This window comes from Panthera onca, chromosome A2, assembly GCF_046562875.1.
Source record: "Panthera onca isolate mPanOnc1 chromosome A2, mPanOnc1 haplotype 2, whole genome shotgun sequence".
Lineage (NCBI taxonomy): Eukaryota > Metazoa > Chordata > Mammalia > Carnivora > Felidae > Panthera > Panthera onca.
This window is the reverse complement of record NC_138340.1, coordinates 109,039,819-109,055,630: the sequence shown is the minus strand read 5'-3', so window position 1 is coordinate 109,055,630 and position 15,812 is coordinate 109,039,819. Positions and strand designations below refer to the sequence as shown.

The window sequence follows — 15,812 nt, the reverse complement described above, 5'->3', positions numbered from 1 at the left end:
TTACTTTTAGTTGTAAGTAGGAAAGGCAGGAAACTTCATCCTGTATTCAATGACTAATTCAAAAATGTGGTTAAGATCAGACATAACAAATCTTGGGAAAAAAGTATCTGCCTGTGTACTATTGCCCTTCAGTTGAAACAGGGACAGTCAACAATAGAACTAACTTCTCTGAAGATCAGTTTGACCTATTAAAGTGGGTATGTGTGGTTTTCTTGCAAGACTCTCTGTACCATCCCTATTTTCTGCTTGTCCTGGAGACATGACTTGTTGGCTTTTTTTCCTTTCTCGATTGTATGCTGCCCCTTTTCCTGTTCTAATAGCTTCCTCTATGAAGGTGTTTAGAGAAACCTGAAGCCTTTTCCTGTAGTTTAAATGAAAACAGGGATATCAGGGCTCAGCTGTGATGGTTCTGTTTAATACTCTTTTAAAATCCTTGCTGTAAGACAGAAAATATGATTTGCTGTTGATTCAAGGAACTCAACAGGGGAATGGAAGAGGACTACCTTCATTTTGAATGGATTAGGGCTAGATATATCTTTTGGAGGTGAGCAGTATTGGATTTGATAGTTTCTTATATACCTAAGAACACTAACATTTTGGCTGAAGAGGTCAGCAAAGTGAATGATGAGGCTTGATGAAGTCACGGTATTGGATGTTTCTAAGAAAACTGAAGGCTGGCCTGGATTTTTTTGCTCACTTGTAGAACTTACTAATAACTTAGTATTTAGGTTTGTCTCTACTGAAAGATGTTTTGAAACCTTCTTGTAAAAATTAATACAATCCTGAGCACTCTTGAGTTCTTACTGGTTATTAGTTGCAGGCACATGTCTAGATATTCCTTGTTCCTCTTTTTTTCTTTTTAATGTTTATTGTTTACTTTGAGAAAGAGAGCTGGGGTGGGGGAGGGGCAGAGAGAGAGAGAGAGAGGGGAGGGGAGAGGGATAGTAGAATTGCAAGCAGGCTCTGTTCTGTCACCCAATGCAGGGCTTAACCTTATGAACTGTGAGATCATGACCTGAGCTGAAATCAAGAGCTGGCTGCTTACCTGACTGAGTCAGCCAGGTGCCCCCCAAACTTTTTTCCCGTGCTCCTCTTAATGTGTCATTGGGTTTTCAGGTGGTAAAGAGAAGGTTGCGCATGTTAGAAATTTTTCATTTTACTGTTTTCTGAAGTTGAATGCAAAAACCCAAATTATATGTGTTTTCTAACCCTTGAAGGAAGACCCTATATTTCATGTCTACCAAGAAGTCCAGTGTTCAAGGATAATAAGATGAACTTTTAAAAGATGAGTATATTACAAATTAGTGTTTGGCCTGATTCATAAACTTAAGAATGTCTACATAATATTTCCTACGTCCTATGAAGGACTTCAGAATAACATTGGAATAAAACATTGTTTTAAAGTTAATTTACTTATTTTGAGACAGAGAAAGAAAGCATGCCCAAGTTGGAGAGGGGCAGAGAGAGAGAAAGAGAATCACAAGTAGGCTGTACACTGTCAGCACAAAGCCTGATGTGGGGCTCCAACTCAGGAACCATGAGATCATGACCTAAACTGCGATCAAGAGTCAGATGCTTAACTCAATGAACCAGCCAGGTGCCCCTGGAATTAAACATTTTGGACAACATGTTGTACAAGAATGTATTTTGCTAAACCACATACCCTAACCAAAGGTGGCTAAGTTTTAGATGGCAAAGCATGTTACACAAGGGGATCAAAAGCCCTGAAGAGGGGAGCCTGAGTGGTTCAGTCAGTTAAGTAAGTGCCTGACTCTTGGTTTCAGCTCAGATCATGGTAACACGGGTTTGTGAGATGGAGCCCTATCTTGGACTCGTAGCACAGAGGATGCCTGTAGTAAGGAACTTCAGAGGGGGTGAGAACAAAGAGATGATATGAGAGATTGACCTGCTTTGTATCCTGATGTTGTGGTTACACAAACTTATAATGTATTAAAATTAGGGAGATGACATAAAGGTAATTTTAGTGCATACCAATGCAGAGAAAGCTAGAGATCAGTATATCTTCACATGGCCCGGAAGATGCTCTTTCTATTTTAGGAGTGTTACATAGAGGTAGCATTGGAGTTTTAATTTATTAAATAAAGTGTTGGAAGTTTGCTAGTTATGTAATTAAAAACAATGAAAGAAGACTTCCTATTTTCCCCACTCTAATGTCATTTTCTATTGCAAAGGTTTGTTGGAAACTGCAGAGAATCTTATTTACTCCATGAATCTGTGAGACTACCATTTGACATGTGTGGCTTCAATTAGAAAAAAAAAAAGTGTGTGTGGGGGGGGATTCCTGAATTAGGAAATTACCTATCTTCCTTATATGTTTTATCAGCATGTGCAATGGTTGAGGGCTTCAATTCTAGACTAATTTGCCTGGTTTGAATCTTGGCTCCTCAGGTCACTAGCCAAATTAAGCCCAGGAAAATCATTTAAATCTTTTCCTGTAAGAACGACATAATGGTTTTGCCTGCATCAAACGACTTTGCTTAGAATATACATTTATTATATTATACATAGTATGATTTGTAAATTACCGAGTGAGAAATCATCCAGTGATTTGGCTGAGTTACTCTGTGCCTCAATTGTTTTTATTGAAAGGGTGTTAGTATCTTTTATTTATTAGTAACATTGCTTTCATGAATTAGAATTTAAAGGTCTCTCTGTGGTAACTTGAATTTTTAATGCCTAGTGCCCTGTGAATAAAAATAATGCTCCTGGGTCTGGATGTTTTTAGCTTTTCTCTTAAACGTTTCAAAGTTCACACATTGTTTTAACAGTTGGTTAGATTTCCTTATGTGATACACTCCAGACCTTTATCCTGTCCTCTGATCATATATAAAGATGTTTTCTGAATGAAAGAAGGATGGATGAAAACAGTAGTATACTTGCATATGTTTTTTAAAACGTTTTATTACCAAACCACAGATACAGAAATCCAAACCAAATTTGTACCTTAAAGAATAATGTGCATATCTGTGTAATAGCAACCAGATCAAGAATAGAACTTTCCCACCCACAGCAGAGACTTTTTCTTGTATTCTTAGGCAATTACAACTTGTTCTATCTCTATCCAGATTTTACAGCAATTTCCCCATATTTCTTCTGAGCTTTATCACTCAAATGTACATTTCTAGACACTTTGGTTTAGTTGTATGTGTGTGTTTATTAATGACCTGTTTAATCTCACTTACCCTACCGGTTCCCCATCGTTTTAGTTTGCTTAAACTTTGTTGCCTGATGAAACCAGTTTATGCGATGTGTAGATTTTTTCCTATTTTGAATTTTGATGAGTGTATATTCTTGCATGGTTCAATTATGCATATTTCTGTATGTTTTTCTGTCTTCTACAAAGTGTTAGCTGGCTCTAGAAACTTAGTAAGATTTAGTTTCATCTCTTTGGTAAGATGAGAGGTGGTGTGAGTTTTTTATTACACACCAAATGTTTGGTTATCTCTTATTTTCTTGTCTTTTTTTTTTAAATGTTTTATTTATTTTTAAGACAGAGAGAGACAGAGCATGAGTGGGGATGGGGCAGAGAGAGAGAGGGAGACACAGAACCCGAAGCAGACTCCAGGCTCTGAGTTCTGAGCACAGAGCCTGACACTGGGCTCAAACTCATGAACTGAGATCACAACCTGAGCCGAAGTCGGACGCTCAACTGACTGAGCCACCCAGGCGCCCCTCTTATTTTCTGATGATAGCAGCCATTGATATCCAGTGACTAGATTTCCTAATATGTGGAGGTGGTGTTAAAAATCATGACATTTTAATTCCTTTAATTAGTTTTCGTGTATTAGTTGAGGTAATTTCATAAACACTTCTCATCTATACTTTATTTACCCAGTGTACAGTTTCCATAGAAAGGTAAATGGTTATTTTCTTTTATTAGTATTCAACTGAATAAATTCATTCTCTTCATTCTCTAAACTTACCAATTATTTTGTGTGTGTGTGTGTTTACATAAAGATGAAATACTTCATAAATTTATATGATACTTCCAGTTCATTATTCTATTTTACCCCAATAAGAACCTTGGTTTTCAAAGATACAGGAATTAACAGAATATTGTACAATCATTCAGATACTTTATTCAACGGTGTACCCTCCAGGTCTCAAAGTGTAGGTATTATCAACCAAGACTATTTCTGAAAAAAGTTACATATTTTTTTATATGTTCCATTCATTCTCCTGTTGCATTTTCTTGTTGATACTGTATATTTCCAGATTATATAGCCATTATTACTGTATTCAGTTAATTTTAGACATTATTTAGTCACAGTTCTGCAAGTAACTATTTTATGCTGTTCCTCAGTCATTGTATATATGTGTCTCTAGACTTTGGTTGTTTGAAACTTGAGCTCTAGTACATTCCCTAGGAAATATTCACAGGAAAATCATTTTCTTAATTCAAGTTGAAAATTGTGTGCTTTATACTTGAAAGTCATTTTTGCTGAATATAAAATCTTGGCTCATAATTTTTTCCTTGAATAACTTAAATATGTTCCTTTGTTTTTATTGAATACATTCTGATGATTGTTTCATTACCTTTATTATCTCTATTCTTTTGTCTAGGTGACCAAAGGAATGATTTTTTTTTTTTTTTTTTTTTTTTTTTTTTTTAAGTCAAGTAATTTTACTAGAAAATGTCTTGGTAATGTTTTTTCTTGGTAAATTTTTGAGGATATTTATATGTGATCTGAGTGTGTGTGTGTAAATAAAAATGTCAGTATTCTTCATGGATTCCTATTACATTTATGTCGGATCATCTTTATCCACCTTCAATATATGTAACTTTACTGGATCCTTATCTCTTCATTTTTTAATTTAAAACTATTTTTCATTTTTAACTTTTTATCTTAAATTATCTGTTAATTTAGTACCTATGTCATATTTGTATAGTCTTTGTTTCTGAAATAGTCTTTTACTTTACATTCTTTACTGAGGACTACCACCTAATTTCTGTGTTTGTAAATTCTAAATTATATAGTTCTCTAATGTTTGGTTTTATTACCTGTATGTTTTTTAGCTTGTTGTAAAATAGTAGATTGCAATTTTGATTGGCTTCATAGGCACATATTTCTGGCACACCTTCATTATTTTTAGAAGTGTTCTCTTATAAAAAATTTATATGGTGCTTGACTTTGATAATTTTTCCATTAATTTGTATTTGTCATTTTACAAAGAAAACAGTCATGTTGGATTAGGGCTCACTCTAATTGTCCTCATTTTAACCTGATGACCTTTTACAGTCTCTTGTCTCCAAATATGGTCACAATCTGAGGATGCTTAGGGTTAGAGCTCCCACTGTGGAAGCATCCCCTCCCTAAGGAAAACAAAACAAAAAACAAAAAAAAAGGCAACCTAATTATACCCGTACATAACAACATCCCTCACAACCTTGTAACATGGGACCACTTGATCAGAGTACATGTTTGTATCTTACATATATGAGGGACAAAGAAGTAAAATATATATATATATATATATATATATATATATATATATATATATATATATATATATATATATATAAACTATGCCACGTGGAGTTCAGGGCTCAGTTCTTGGGGTACCAACCCAACTGAGCAGTGCCGGCAGGAATAAAGTTTGTTCCTGGAAGGAAAAGGCTCACTGTCATGGCTCTGTGCAAGAATCCTGCTACACCACAATGAATTTAATAGGGGACAAAATTCATTCAGCCCATCAAAGTCTGTCTTAGTCATGATCCTAGCACACAGCCTCAAAACAAATGACTGTCAATACCTTCTTGTTGGTGCCCTGTGCTAAAACTTTGGAGTGGTGTGGGAAATCAGAAGTTATCAAATAAATTAGAGTTTACTGAGTTTAGGAGTCGGTGATTTTATGGTAGAGAAAAACAAAGGATAAAATTCAATGTAAAATTTGTAATAAAAGCAAAATAAAAATGCAGACCAATGTGAAAGAAAAAAATACCCTTTAGGATACTAACTTCACATAGATTTGAGTTAGAGAACAGAAATTTATAATTTCATGGCTCTGTGACTTTAGGCAACTTACTGGCTGTATAGACTCAATCTATAAAATGGGGAGAATTTCTGCTTGTTATGATTGAGAGAAATGATGTTTAAAACTGTCTACCTTGGTAAAAAGAAAAGACAATATTAAAGCCACTTACTTAGTATGGCATGCATATGGATTAATTAGAATAAATGCACTGACTACCAGAATGATTGCTGACCATAAGGACTCCCATTACTCTGTTGCTGGGTACTGCCTGAACATCAGCTTTGTGAGTGGCTTATTACAGCCAAAGTGTGTGTAAATTTCTGTTTCTGAAACTTTACACTGCAGGGCCTTGCCTTAGGACCACTCAGATTAGTAACACAGTAATTCATACCTGGGTATAAGGAAAATCCTGGCAGATTAGTAACACAGTAATTCATATCTGGGTATAAGGAAAATCCTGGCTGCATGCTTACATATGTTTGAGAGAGATAGCTTTATGTATCACAAGTGGGAATTTGGAGGTGTGGGTTTATTGTAGTTTCAAAAAAGTCTCTTTGGTGAAGGTTACCTCCCTATTCCTTTTTTTTCCTCTCCTCCTGTTCCCACCCCTGACCAAAATGCATCTAAAACACTGACCTGTGATTATTAAAGCAAATGGTTTGAGGTGGACCTTTCTGGAGAATTAGACAAGGACATAAATGGCATTTGCAGGTAGGGGGAACACATATATTAGTCCAAAGATCAAGATATGTCCAGGGAATTATAGGTGGTATGATTTGGCTGAGGAGTAAGGAGTGTTGCTCAAGGCATGGGTGATTCTATGTTGCCTTTTATAGAATTGCAGGAGGTGGGAATTTTGTGATGAAGACTGGGAAATTACTAGTTATCTGTTGAAGAATTAGGCTTATTTGCTAGCATATTTGTCAGGGTTCACCAAAGAAATAGAACAAACAGGATACACACATGAATTGGCTCAGGTGATTATAGATTATGGAGGTTGACAGGTCCAAAATCTCCATAGCAAGTGTCACAGTTTAAGTCCTAAAGCCAGCAGGCTGCTGTAGAACCAGGAAAAGCCAGTGTTTCGTATCCAAGGCCATTAAGCGGCAGGTTCCTCTCTTACTCCTGGGGGGTCAAACTTCTGTTATATTCAGGTCTTGTACTGTTTAGATGGGGGCCCATCCACTTTAGGGAGGGCAATCAGCTTTATTTAGTTTACCAGTTTAAATGTAAACCACATCTAAAAATACCCTCACACAAACACACAGATTATGTTTGGCTAAGTATCTGGACACCCCGTTGCTCAGTCAAGTTGACATAAAATTATCCATCACAGCCAGGAAAGTAAAATCAAATTGTACATTATTTTTAACATAATACTTTTGACAATTGTGCACATACTTTGACCATTTAAAAGTTCTAGCACACAAGGATGAGGTATTAATTGAAAAATTGGTTCTTATTTATTAATGCTTACAGCTTGTAGCTAACGTATAGACTACACGTAATGTTCCTTTAGAATTTTTTCTGCTTTTAGTTGTGTTGAGCTCTGTGATACCTAGATGCTGTACGTAAATAAAGAGTTTTTCAGTGTAGATCAGAGAATATGTGTTAAAAACGATGTTTGGTGGAGAACATACCCTACAGGTTTAGATATTAAAATACTTCATGTGTCATAATTGTACTTTTAGGAAGATTAAAAAAATATTTTATAAAAAAGGTAGCGTGACAACTAAAACTAACAAGTTAATATTAGTTGGGGGTGGGTATGTGGTTCATTCACTTGAACAGCCGACTCTTGATTTCGGCTCAGGTCATGATCTCATGGTGTGTGGGTTCAAGCCCTACATCGGGCTCTGAGCTAACAGTGTGGACCCTGCTTCAGATTCTCTCTTTCCCTCTCTGTCTGCCCCTTTTCGACTTGCACACATGCGTGCGCACTGTCTTACAGTAAATGAGTAAACTCAAAAAAACAATGTTAGTAATAAAGTTGACAGGTCAGGTATGAGCTAAATTTAACTGCATTATTTTTCTAATTTATCGTTAGGTCTGTTTAAGGGAGAGAACAAAGACTACATTCTTGTGGTATATTTTTCATGATTCTGGGAAACAAAATGATTTTATGGTTTTCCCTCATTCTATTCTGTTTATTTTAATGTCTAAAATTTCTAAGAATCGCTTTATTAATAGTTAGAACAACAGATTAACAACTCTAAAGGCCCCTGTTTTTGTTGATTTCATTATTAACCTCAGAGAAGTTGTTAAACTGTTTGCTTTGAGAAATAGTAACTATTAATTATATTACGTTTGGAAAGAATTTTCTTCTTCATGAAAAAATGAATTTTAAATGTACATTTTTTTCTGAGTTGGGGGTACTGGAGTAACTGGCATTGAGGAGGTTCAATCTATCGCAGCCCTGCTTCCATAGCTGCATTCTTCACCATTTTGAGCCTCCAGCTGCATGGCCCAAGTGCAATCATTGCTATTGTCTTTTGTTGGTAAAGATTTTATGTACATTAGTATTCCCAGTTAGGATTGTCAGTGTGTGTGGGATTATCAGTAGAAACCACATGAGATGTTTCAACCTAGATCTAATGGATAAACCAAGATAAGAAGGATCAGAATGTATCCACTTTAGTTATAAAGAAGTTCAGGGAGGGACACCTGTGTGGCTCAGTCTGTTAAGTGTTGCACTCTTGATCTCTGCCCAGGTCACTATCTCACAGTTTCATGAGTTTGAGCCCTGTATCAGGCTCTTTTCTGACAGTGTGGAATCTTGTGATTTTTTTCTCTCCCTCTCTGCCCCTCCCCCACTAGCACTGTCTCTGTCTCAAAAAACAAGCAGACAAACAAACAAAAAAAACTTACAAAGTGCAGGGTTGAAAACACAGGACTGTTACTTAAGATGTGGTTTTTATTATTACACATAATTACTGCTTTTTTGGGTGTAACTTTGAAATTTGAAAAGGATTAGTGGGACAAAATTGAAATGGATTTTTTTTAACCAAACTGAAATAATTAAGACCATAGAGACCAGGGGCCATTTGTACTTACAGATGGGTCGTATCTTGAGTAGACAAAACTAATTTTAATTTATATTTTTGTTGGATCCATGTAACCATGGAAGTGACAATTATTATGTGAACAATTATTAGGGGTTTACTTGGACCAGACACTCTATGTAACTTTAGGTATATTAAATCCTCATTTAATCCTCATTAAAATGTCATAATGTTAGATCTTTTATCCCATGTTTCCTTCATTTCTTGTATATTTATAAATTCTGTGTAGAAAGTTTGTCATTTCTACATAGAAACTGATTTTTAGTCTTTGCATATTTCAGACATGTAAAACATTGATAAAGCATGAATATACTATTTATAGAATTTTTTGGATATTGGATTCCTGTAGCATTTAAAAAAATTGCACATTGCTCATTAACTTAACAAACATTATTAAATGCCCAAGAAGTGCCTTATATCTATAATTTATGAACATTGTGTGTTTTTTTTTCTTAGATTGCCTTTATAGTACTGGCCAAGAAACGGCTAAACTGTAAACTCTAGTGAGCCATGAAGATCAGAGTAGGTGGATGGATTTGGGTTTTTTTAAACAGTTTGACGCTAGCAATCTCAAAGGGAATTGAATAACAATTCTCAGCATGCTCCAATTGCTACAATATGGAGTAGATTAGAGAAAACTGCAGAATTATCCCAAAAGGATTATATTCAAAAAGAGTTATACCATTTTGGGGGAATTAATCAGCTATCATAGACAATTAGTTTTTTGTTTTTTGTTTTTTTTTTTCCGAAGTGAAAACTTGTATAAACTCCACATTATAGAAAATCAAGGCAATGAACAAGCAGAGGTTTTCAATGTGACTAAACATCTGAATCAGTTTTGGAGCTTCAAAAAAAATACAGGCAAGGATCTTGTTGGGTGGGTTTTAAAAGTATGTATTTGAAAACTACAAAAGCCAAACAAAACCTACTCAGAATTGATTCTGATGTGCAACCAAAGTTGAGAACCATTGAATTGGGGGAACTGATGAAGATTTAACCTGGTCTAGACTGTGAATGCCACTGGACAGGTAGAAAATTTTATATGACTAGGGAAAGGACATATTGGTATGGACAATTGACAGTATAAAGAAAATGGTCAATCTGGCACAGATTACTCTGGAGTATAAATCCCTGGGAATTACCAGGTGTAAACAGACAGTATAGAAATCGACATGATAGAAGATTCACCTTATTTATTGTTATATTGCCTTGAATCTGGGTTCTTGTATTTTTTTTTTTTTTTCGTTGATCTTCGGTAAATAGGTGATTGTTTTTTAATCCAGCTTTATTGAGATATAAAAGACATATAACATCATGCAAGTTTTTGGTGTGCAATGTAATGATTTGATGTATGTATATATTGTGCAGTGATTACCACGATAAGGTTAATGTATTTGTTACATCCAATAGTTAAATTTTTTTTATAAGATGAATTTTAAGATCTCCTACTATATACATACATATGCAACACACACATATTCATGTATTTTTTTATTGTATCTTATGTGTTTTGGGGGGGCAGAATATTTTTTATGTCAAACAAAAGATGAAAGAATAGTACATATAACTTCCATTCTGTCTTTTACCTAGGTATGCCATTTGCCCATTTTTTTTTACATTATCTCCCCTTTGTAAAGCCTCAGCAAGAGTGATCATGAAAAAGTTAGTTCATTTCTGTGAATTCAGGTTTCTGGTGTCTATTATATAGATTCATAATAATATTGTTTGCAGGGCCATCATGAAGATTGGTAATAATAGAACATAGAGCTCTTGCACCATACAATATTCTTGATAGATGTGAGGTAGTTAGTAAAGGGAGTACTATTAATTGGTGCTTTTCTTAATATTTTAAATGTCTGTTGTCCCCAGCTGTGCTTGGAAAAATGATTAACTATTACTAGATTAACGTTTATATATATCATGTTATATAAAGTTGTTCCTTGAAGAAGCAGCTGGGTTAAATGTTAAACTAATTTGATTTAGGATTCTTATTTAAAATTAAGCCTTTGTAAAAGTTTTTGACATAATACCATGCATTGTCTTCTTAATTGGCAGCAATATAGCTATTTCTTAGTATTATAGACCTAGCTACTGTAGAGTAGGATTATGTATCTTTTGAGAGAGTGCATCCAAGGTTTACAAAGGTGAGAATGATTATGTCATATGAATTGTGTTTTTAAAATGGATCATGTTGAAGACACTTAACAAATTTGAAGAAAATTAGTTTGGCTATTATATTCACTTGTAACAGTTAAACAGGCAAGAACTTAATTGTATTGAATTGACTGAATTAAGACGAATGCCAAGGACACTTCTGTGCTCATCCAGGACACTAGGTGGCACAGTGAGTTGCACACAGAAGGTACTTTCTAGCCTGATGTGGGGGATCTGCATGAGATGGGATTTTATCAGATTCTAGGGGACTCTTTATAAACAGAGAAGGAATGAACTGTCAGGCAAATAGCTGTCACCTTCAGTTAGTCCTTTTTAGATATATCCTATGATGTCTTATTTCTGTTGATTATACAATGTCCTGGTTAGCCACTTACACAGCACTGAATCCCTATCTTTATTGACTTGGGTGGTAAAGAGTGGAGGACTTATCAGTGTGGATTCCAAGTGACTTCACTGGCCTGCAGGTAAAAGCTTTGTAGTTTGACAGTTACAAACAACAGGTTAATCCAGGTTTTAGCATACTAGGGCTTTGTTCCATTTTCTCTTAGAAACTTACTTTTTTTTCTTTTTTCCTTTTCTTTTTTTTTTTTTTTTTTTTAATCTCAGAAAGAATTTCACAGCACATTTGCCTGGTTATGGACACAAAAGATGAGAATCATGTAGGTCATCGTCTTGAAGAAGTACTAAAAGACGAATTAAATGTAAGTATTCAAAGATTGAGTTTCATGATCTCAAAGAGTTGAGTTCATTTTACACCTCTTTTTTTGAGCTGATGAACTTGATAGTTAAATTCATATCTAATTGGGCTAAGGAAATGAAAGTAGTAATTAAATGTGAGGTCCATAGAAATTATTTGTAAGTTTTACCACTAATGACTTCAATTATTTATTTCTATGACAACTTTGTGTCTTGCAATGTTTTGACAGAATGATTTTATTTAACTGTAACTTCCCTGTTTCTGTTAAAACATATACCACCTATCAAAGTTTATGGTGAACATGTGATAACTTGTTAACAATATACATGATCAAATTCTATTTAAAATATGAAGGAAAAAGTTGATTTTAGGTAGCTAATTTTATTACAATAGCATAGTTAGAAGAGGAATGAGCTCTGTTAGGACTGTCTGTACTCAGATGGCAGCTTTATTGCTTAATTTCCTTATCTTAAATTGAAAATGTCAATACTATCCACTTTGTGAAATTATTAAGAGGGTTGAATAAAATAACTTAAAAGTTTGAATTTAAAGTTTAAATAAATTTAAAGTACTTAGAAAAGCATCTGGCTTGTAATAAGTTTTTGGTGAAAATGAGCTATAATAACTAAACTTTCAATGATGAGACAGATACATATTAAGTAGTAAATACTACTGGTTTCCCAAAATTTAGTCCTGAATTAGGTACACGAACTATTAAGAACATAGATCCCTGGAATATGTAAATATTGAATGAACCATACACTGGGATTAGTTCTGGAATCCAAATTTTTAACAAGCTCCCCTAGGTGGTATTAATGACAATCAGTGACAAATTCTACCAGTAGTGTTTGCAGCAACGACCCAAAGCTGAAAAAAAAAAAAAATAATTACCATTTCCGCTGTTTCTTAGGTGGAAAGGTTATACTATAATCCAGTCTTCTATCCATTGCTTCTATCCATTGACTTTCTGGGGATTTTCCCCCATCTTTGAAAATTTTAGCACTTTGCTCTCTGCTTTCTGTCTCAAGTTCACTTGTTAAGAATCTGTTCCTGGGGAGCCTCGGTGGCTCAGTGAGTTGAGTCTGACTCTTGATTTCAGCACAGGTCATGATCTCACTGTCCTGGGATGGAGCTCCAAGTTGGGCTCTCCATTGGTGTGGCGCCTGCTTGAGATTCTCTCTCTCCCTCTTCCTTTGCCCCTCCCCAGCTTGAGTGTGTGCGCGTGCTCACTCTCTCATGCTCTTGCTCTTAAAAAAAAAAAAAAAAAATCCTAAACTATAGATAACTTTCCACTGTCTAACCCACTGAAGCGCCCTTTTGCCTCAAAAATAGTCTTTTACTCTTGGGTAATCTCATTTATTCTTTTTCCAATCAATGCAGAAGCCACTGAGGTGGGACCTTGAGAGAATTTTTTTTTTCAACATAATACTTAATTTTTTTAAATTTACGTCCAAATTAGCACATAGTGTAGTGCAACAATGATTTCAGGGGTAGATTCCTTAATGCCCCTTACCCATTTAGCCCATCCCCCCACAACCCCTTCAGTAACCCTGTTTGTTCTCCATATTTATGACTCTTTTATGCTTTGTCCCCCTCCCTGTTTTTATATTATTTTTGTTTCCCTTCCCTTATGTTCATCTGTTTTGTCTCTTAAAGTCCTCATATGAGTGAAGTCATATGATATTTGTCTTTTTCTGACTAATTTCACTTAGCATGATACCCTCCTGTTCCATCCATGTAGTTGCAAATGGCAAGATTTATTCTTTTTTGATTGCCGAGTAATACTCCATTGTATATATATACCACATCTTCTTTATCCATTCATCTGTCGATGAACATATGGGCTCTTTCCATATTTTGGCTATTGTAGATGGTGCTGCTATAAACATTCGGGTGCATGTGTCCCTTCAAAACAGCATACCTGTATCCCTTGGATAAATAACTAGTAGTGCAATTGCTGGGTCATAGGGTAGTTCTATTTTTATTTTTTGAGGGGCCTCCACACTGTTTTCCAGAGTGGCTACACCAGCTTGCATTCCCACCAGCAGTGCAAAAGAGATCCTCTTTCTCTGCATCCTCACCAACATCTGTTGTTGCCTGAGTTGTTCACGTCAGCCATTCTGATAGGTGTCAGGTGGCATCTCATGGTGGTTTTGATTTGTATTTCCCTGATGATGAGTGATGTTGAGCATTTTGTCATGTGTCGGTTGGCCATCTGGATGTCTTCTTTGCAGAAGTGTCTATTCATGTCTTTTGCCCATTTCTTCACTGGATTATTTGTTTTTTTGGTGTTGAGTTTGATAAGTTCCTCATAGATTTTGGATACTAACCCTTTATCTGATATATCATTTGCAAATATCTTCTCCCATTCCTTCGGTTGCCTTTTAGTTTTGCTGATTGTTTCCTTCGCTGTGCAGAAGCTTTTTATTTTGATGAGGTCCCAGTAGTTCATTTTTGGTTTTGTTTTCCTGGCCTCTGGAGATGTGGTGAGTAAAAAGTTGCTGTGGCCAAGATTAAAGAGGTTTTTGCCTGCTTTCTCCTCGAGGGTTTTGATGGCTGCCTGTCTTACGTTTAGGTCTTTTATCCATTTTGAGTTTATTTTTGTGTATGGTGTAAGAAAGTGCTCCAGGTTCATTCTTCTGCATGTCGCTGTCCAGTTTTCCTAGCACCACTTGCTGAAGAGACTGTCTTTATTCCATTGGATATTCCTTCCTGTTTTGTCAAAGATTAGTTTGCCATACATTTGTGGGTCCATTTCTGGGTTCTCTATTCTGTTCCATTGATCTGAGAGTCTGTTCTTGTACCAGTACCATACTGTCTTGATGATTACAGCTTTGTAGTATAGCTTGAAGTCCAGGAGTGTGATGCCTCCAGCTTCGGTTTTCTTTTTCAAGATTGCTTTGGCTATTCAGGGTCTTCTCTGGTTCCATACAAATTGTAGGATTATTTGTTCTAGCTCCGTGAAGAATGCTGGTGTTATTTTGATAGGGATTGCATTGAATATGTAGATCGCTTTGGGTAATATCAACATTTTAACAATATTGTTCTTCCTATCCAGGAGCATGGAATCTTTTTCCATTTTTTTGTGTCTTCTTCAATTTTTGTCATAAGCTTTCTATAGTTTTCAGCGTATAAATTTCACCTCTTTGCTTAGATTTATTCCTAGGTGTTTTATGGTTTTTGGTGCAACTGTAAATGGGACCGATTCCTTGATTTCTCTCTCTGTTGCTTCATTGTTGGTGTGACCCTGAGAGAATATTGTTGGAACTCTGGCTATTCTTCAAGTCTGAGTTGACAGAGCTGGGTAGCGACAGAATAGAACAGCTGGGTACTCAACAAGAGTATAAAAACCCAGCTCTGTCAACTCAGACTTGAAGAATAGCCAGAGTTCCAACAATATTCTCTCAGGGTCACACCAACAATGAAGCAACAGAGAGAGAAATCAAGGAATCGGTCCCATTTATTTATTTATTACAGTTTATTTATTACAGTTGCACCAAAAACCATAAAACACCTAGGAATAAATCTAAGCAAGTCACAGTTAATGCAGTATTCTGTTAATAGAGTATTTTTTTGTTGCTTCTTTTTCTGTTCATGTTTAGTGATAAAACGGCATGAGATGTGGGGATACACACAGTGGTTCATTACTGGTCTTGTGTGATTGATTCATCACTGTGGCCTCTCAAGACCTTACCCCTCTCATTTTCAGTGACCTTCATTTACCTATCTGTTGGACCCTGTCTGGATATTGCCGTCATCTTCACTGGGTTGAAAAATAAGTACTAAGGCTATTTCTTAACCTCTGATCACAGATTTTGTCATTCCATAACTTTTACAAAATGCATTCCTGTGCATTTTTGAATTTTATAGGGAGCTCTAGG

At 35.5% G+C, this 15,812-nt stretch overlaps 1 protein-coding gene across 1 annotated transcript in view; it reads left to right on the top strand.

Moving 5' to 3' along the window:
• Positions 1 to 15,812, top strand: part of CRPPA (CDP-L-ribitol pyrophosphorylase A) — a 320,005-nt gene that overhangs the window by 128,308 nt on the left and 175,885 nt on the right. Inside the window, exon 6 of the mRNA XM_078441691.2 lies at positions 11,841 to 11,935. Coding sequence (XP_078297817.2) covers positions 11,841 to 11,935 — 95 coding nt within the window. The remainder of the gene's footprint in view (positions 1 to 11,840; positions 11,936 to 15,812) is intronic.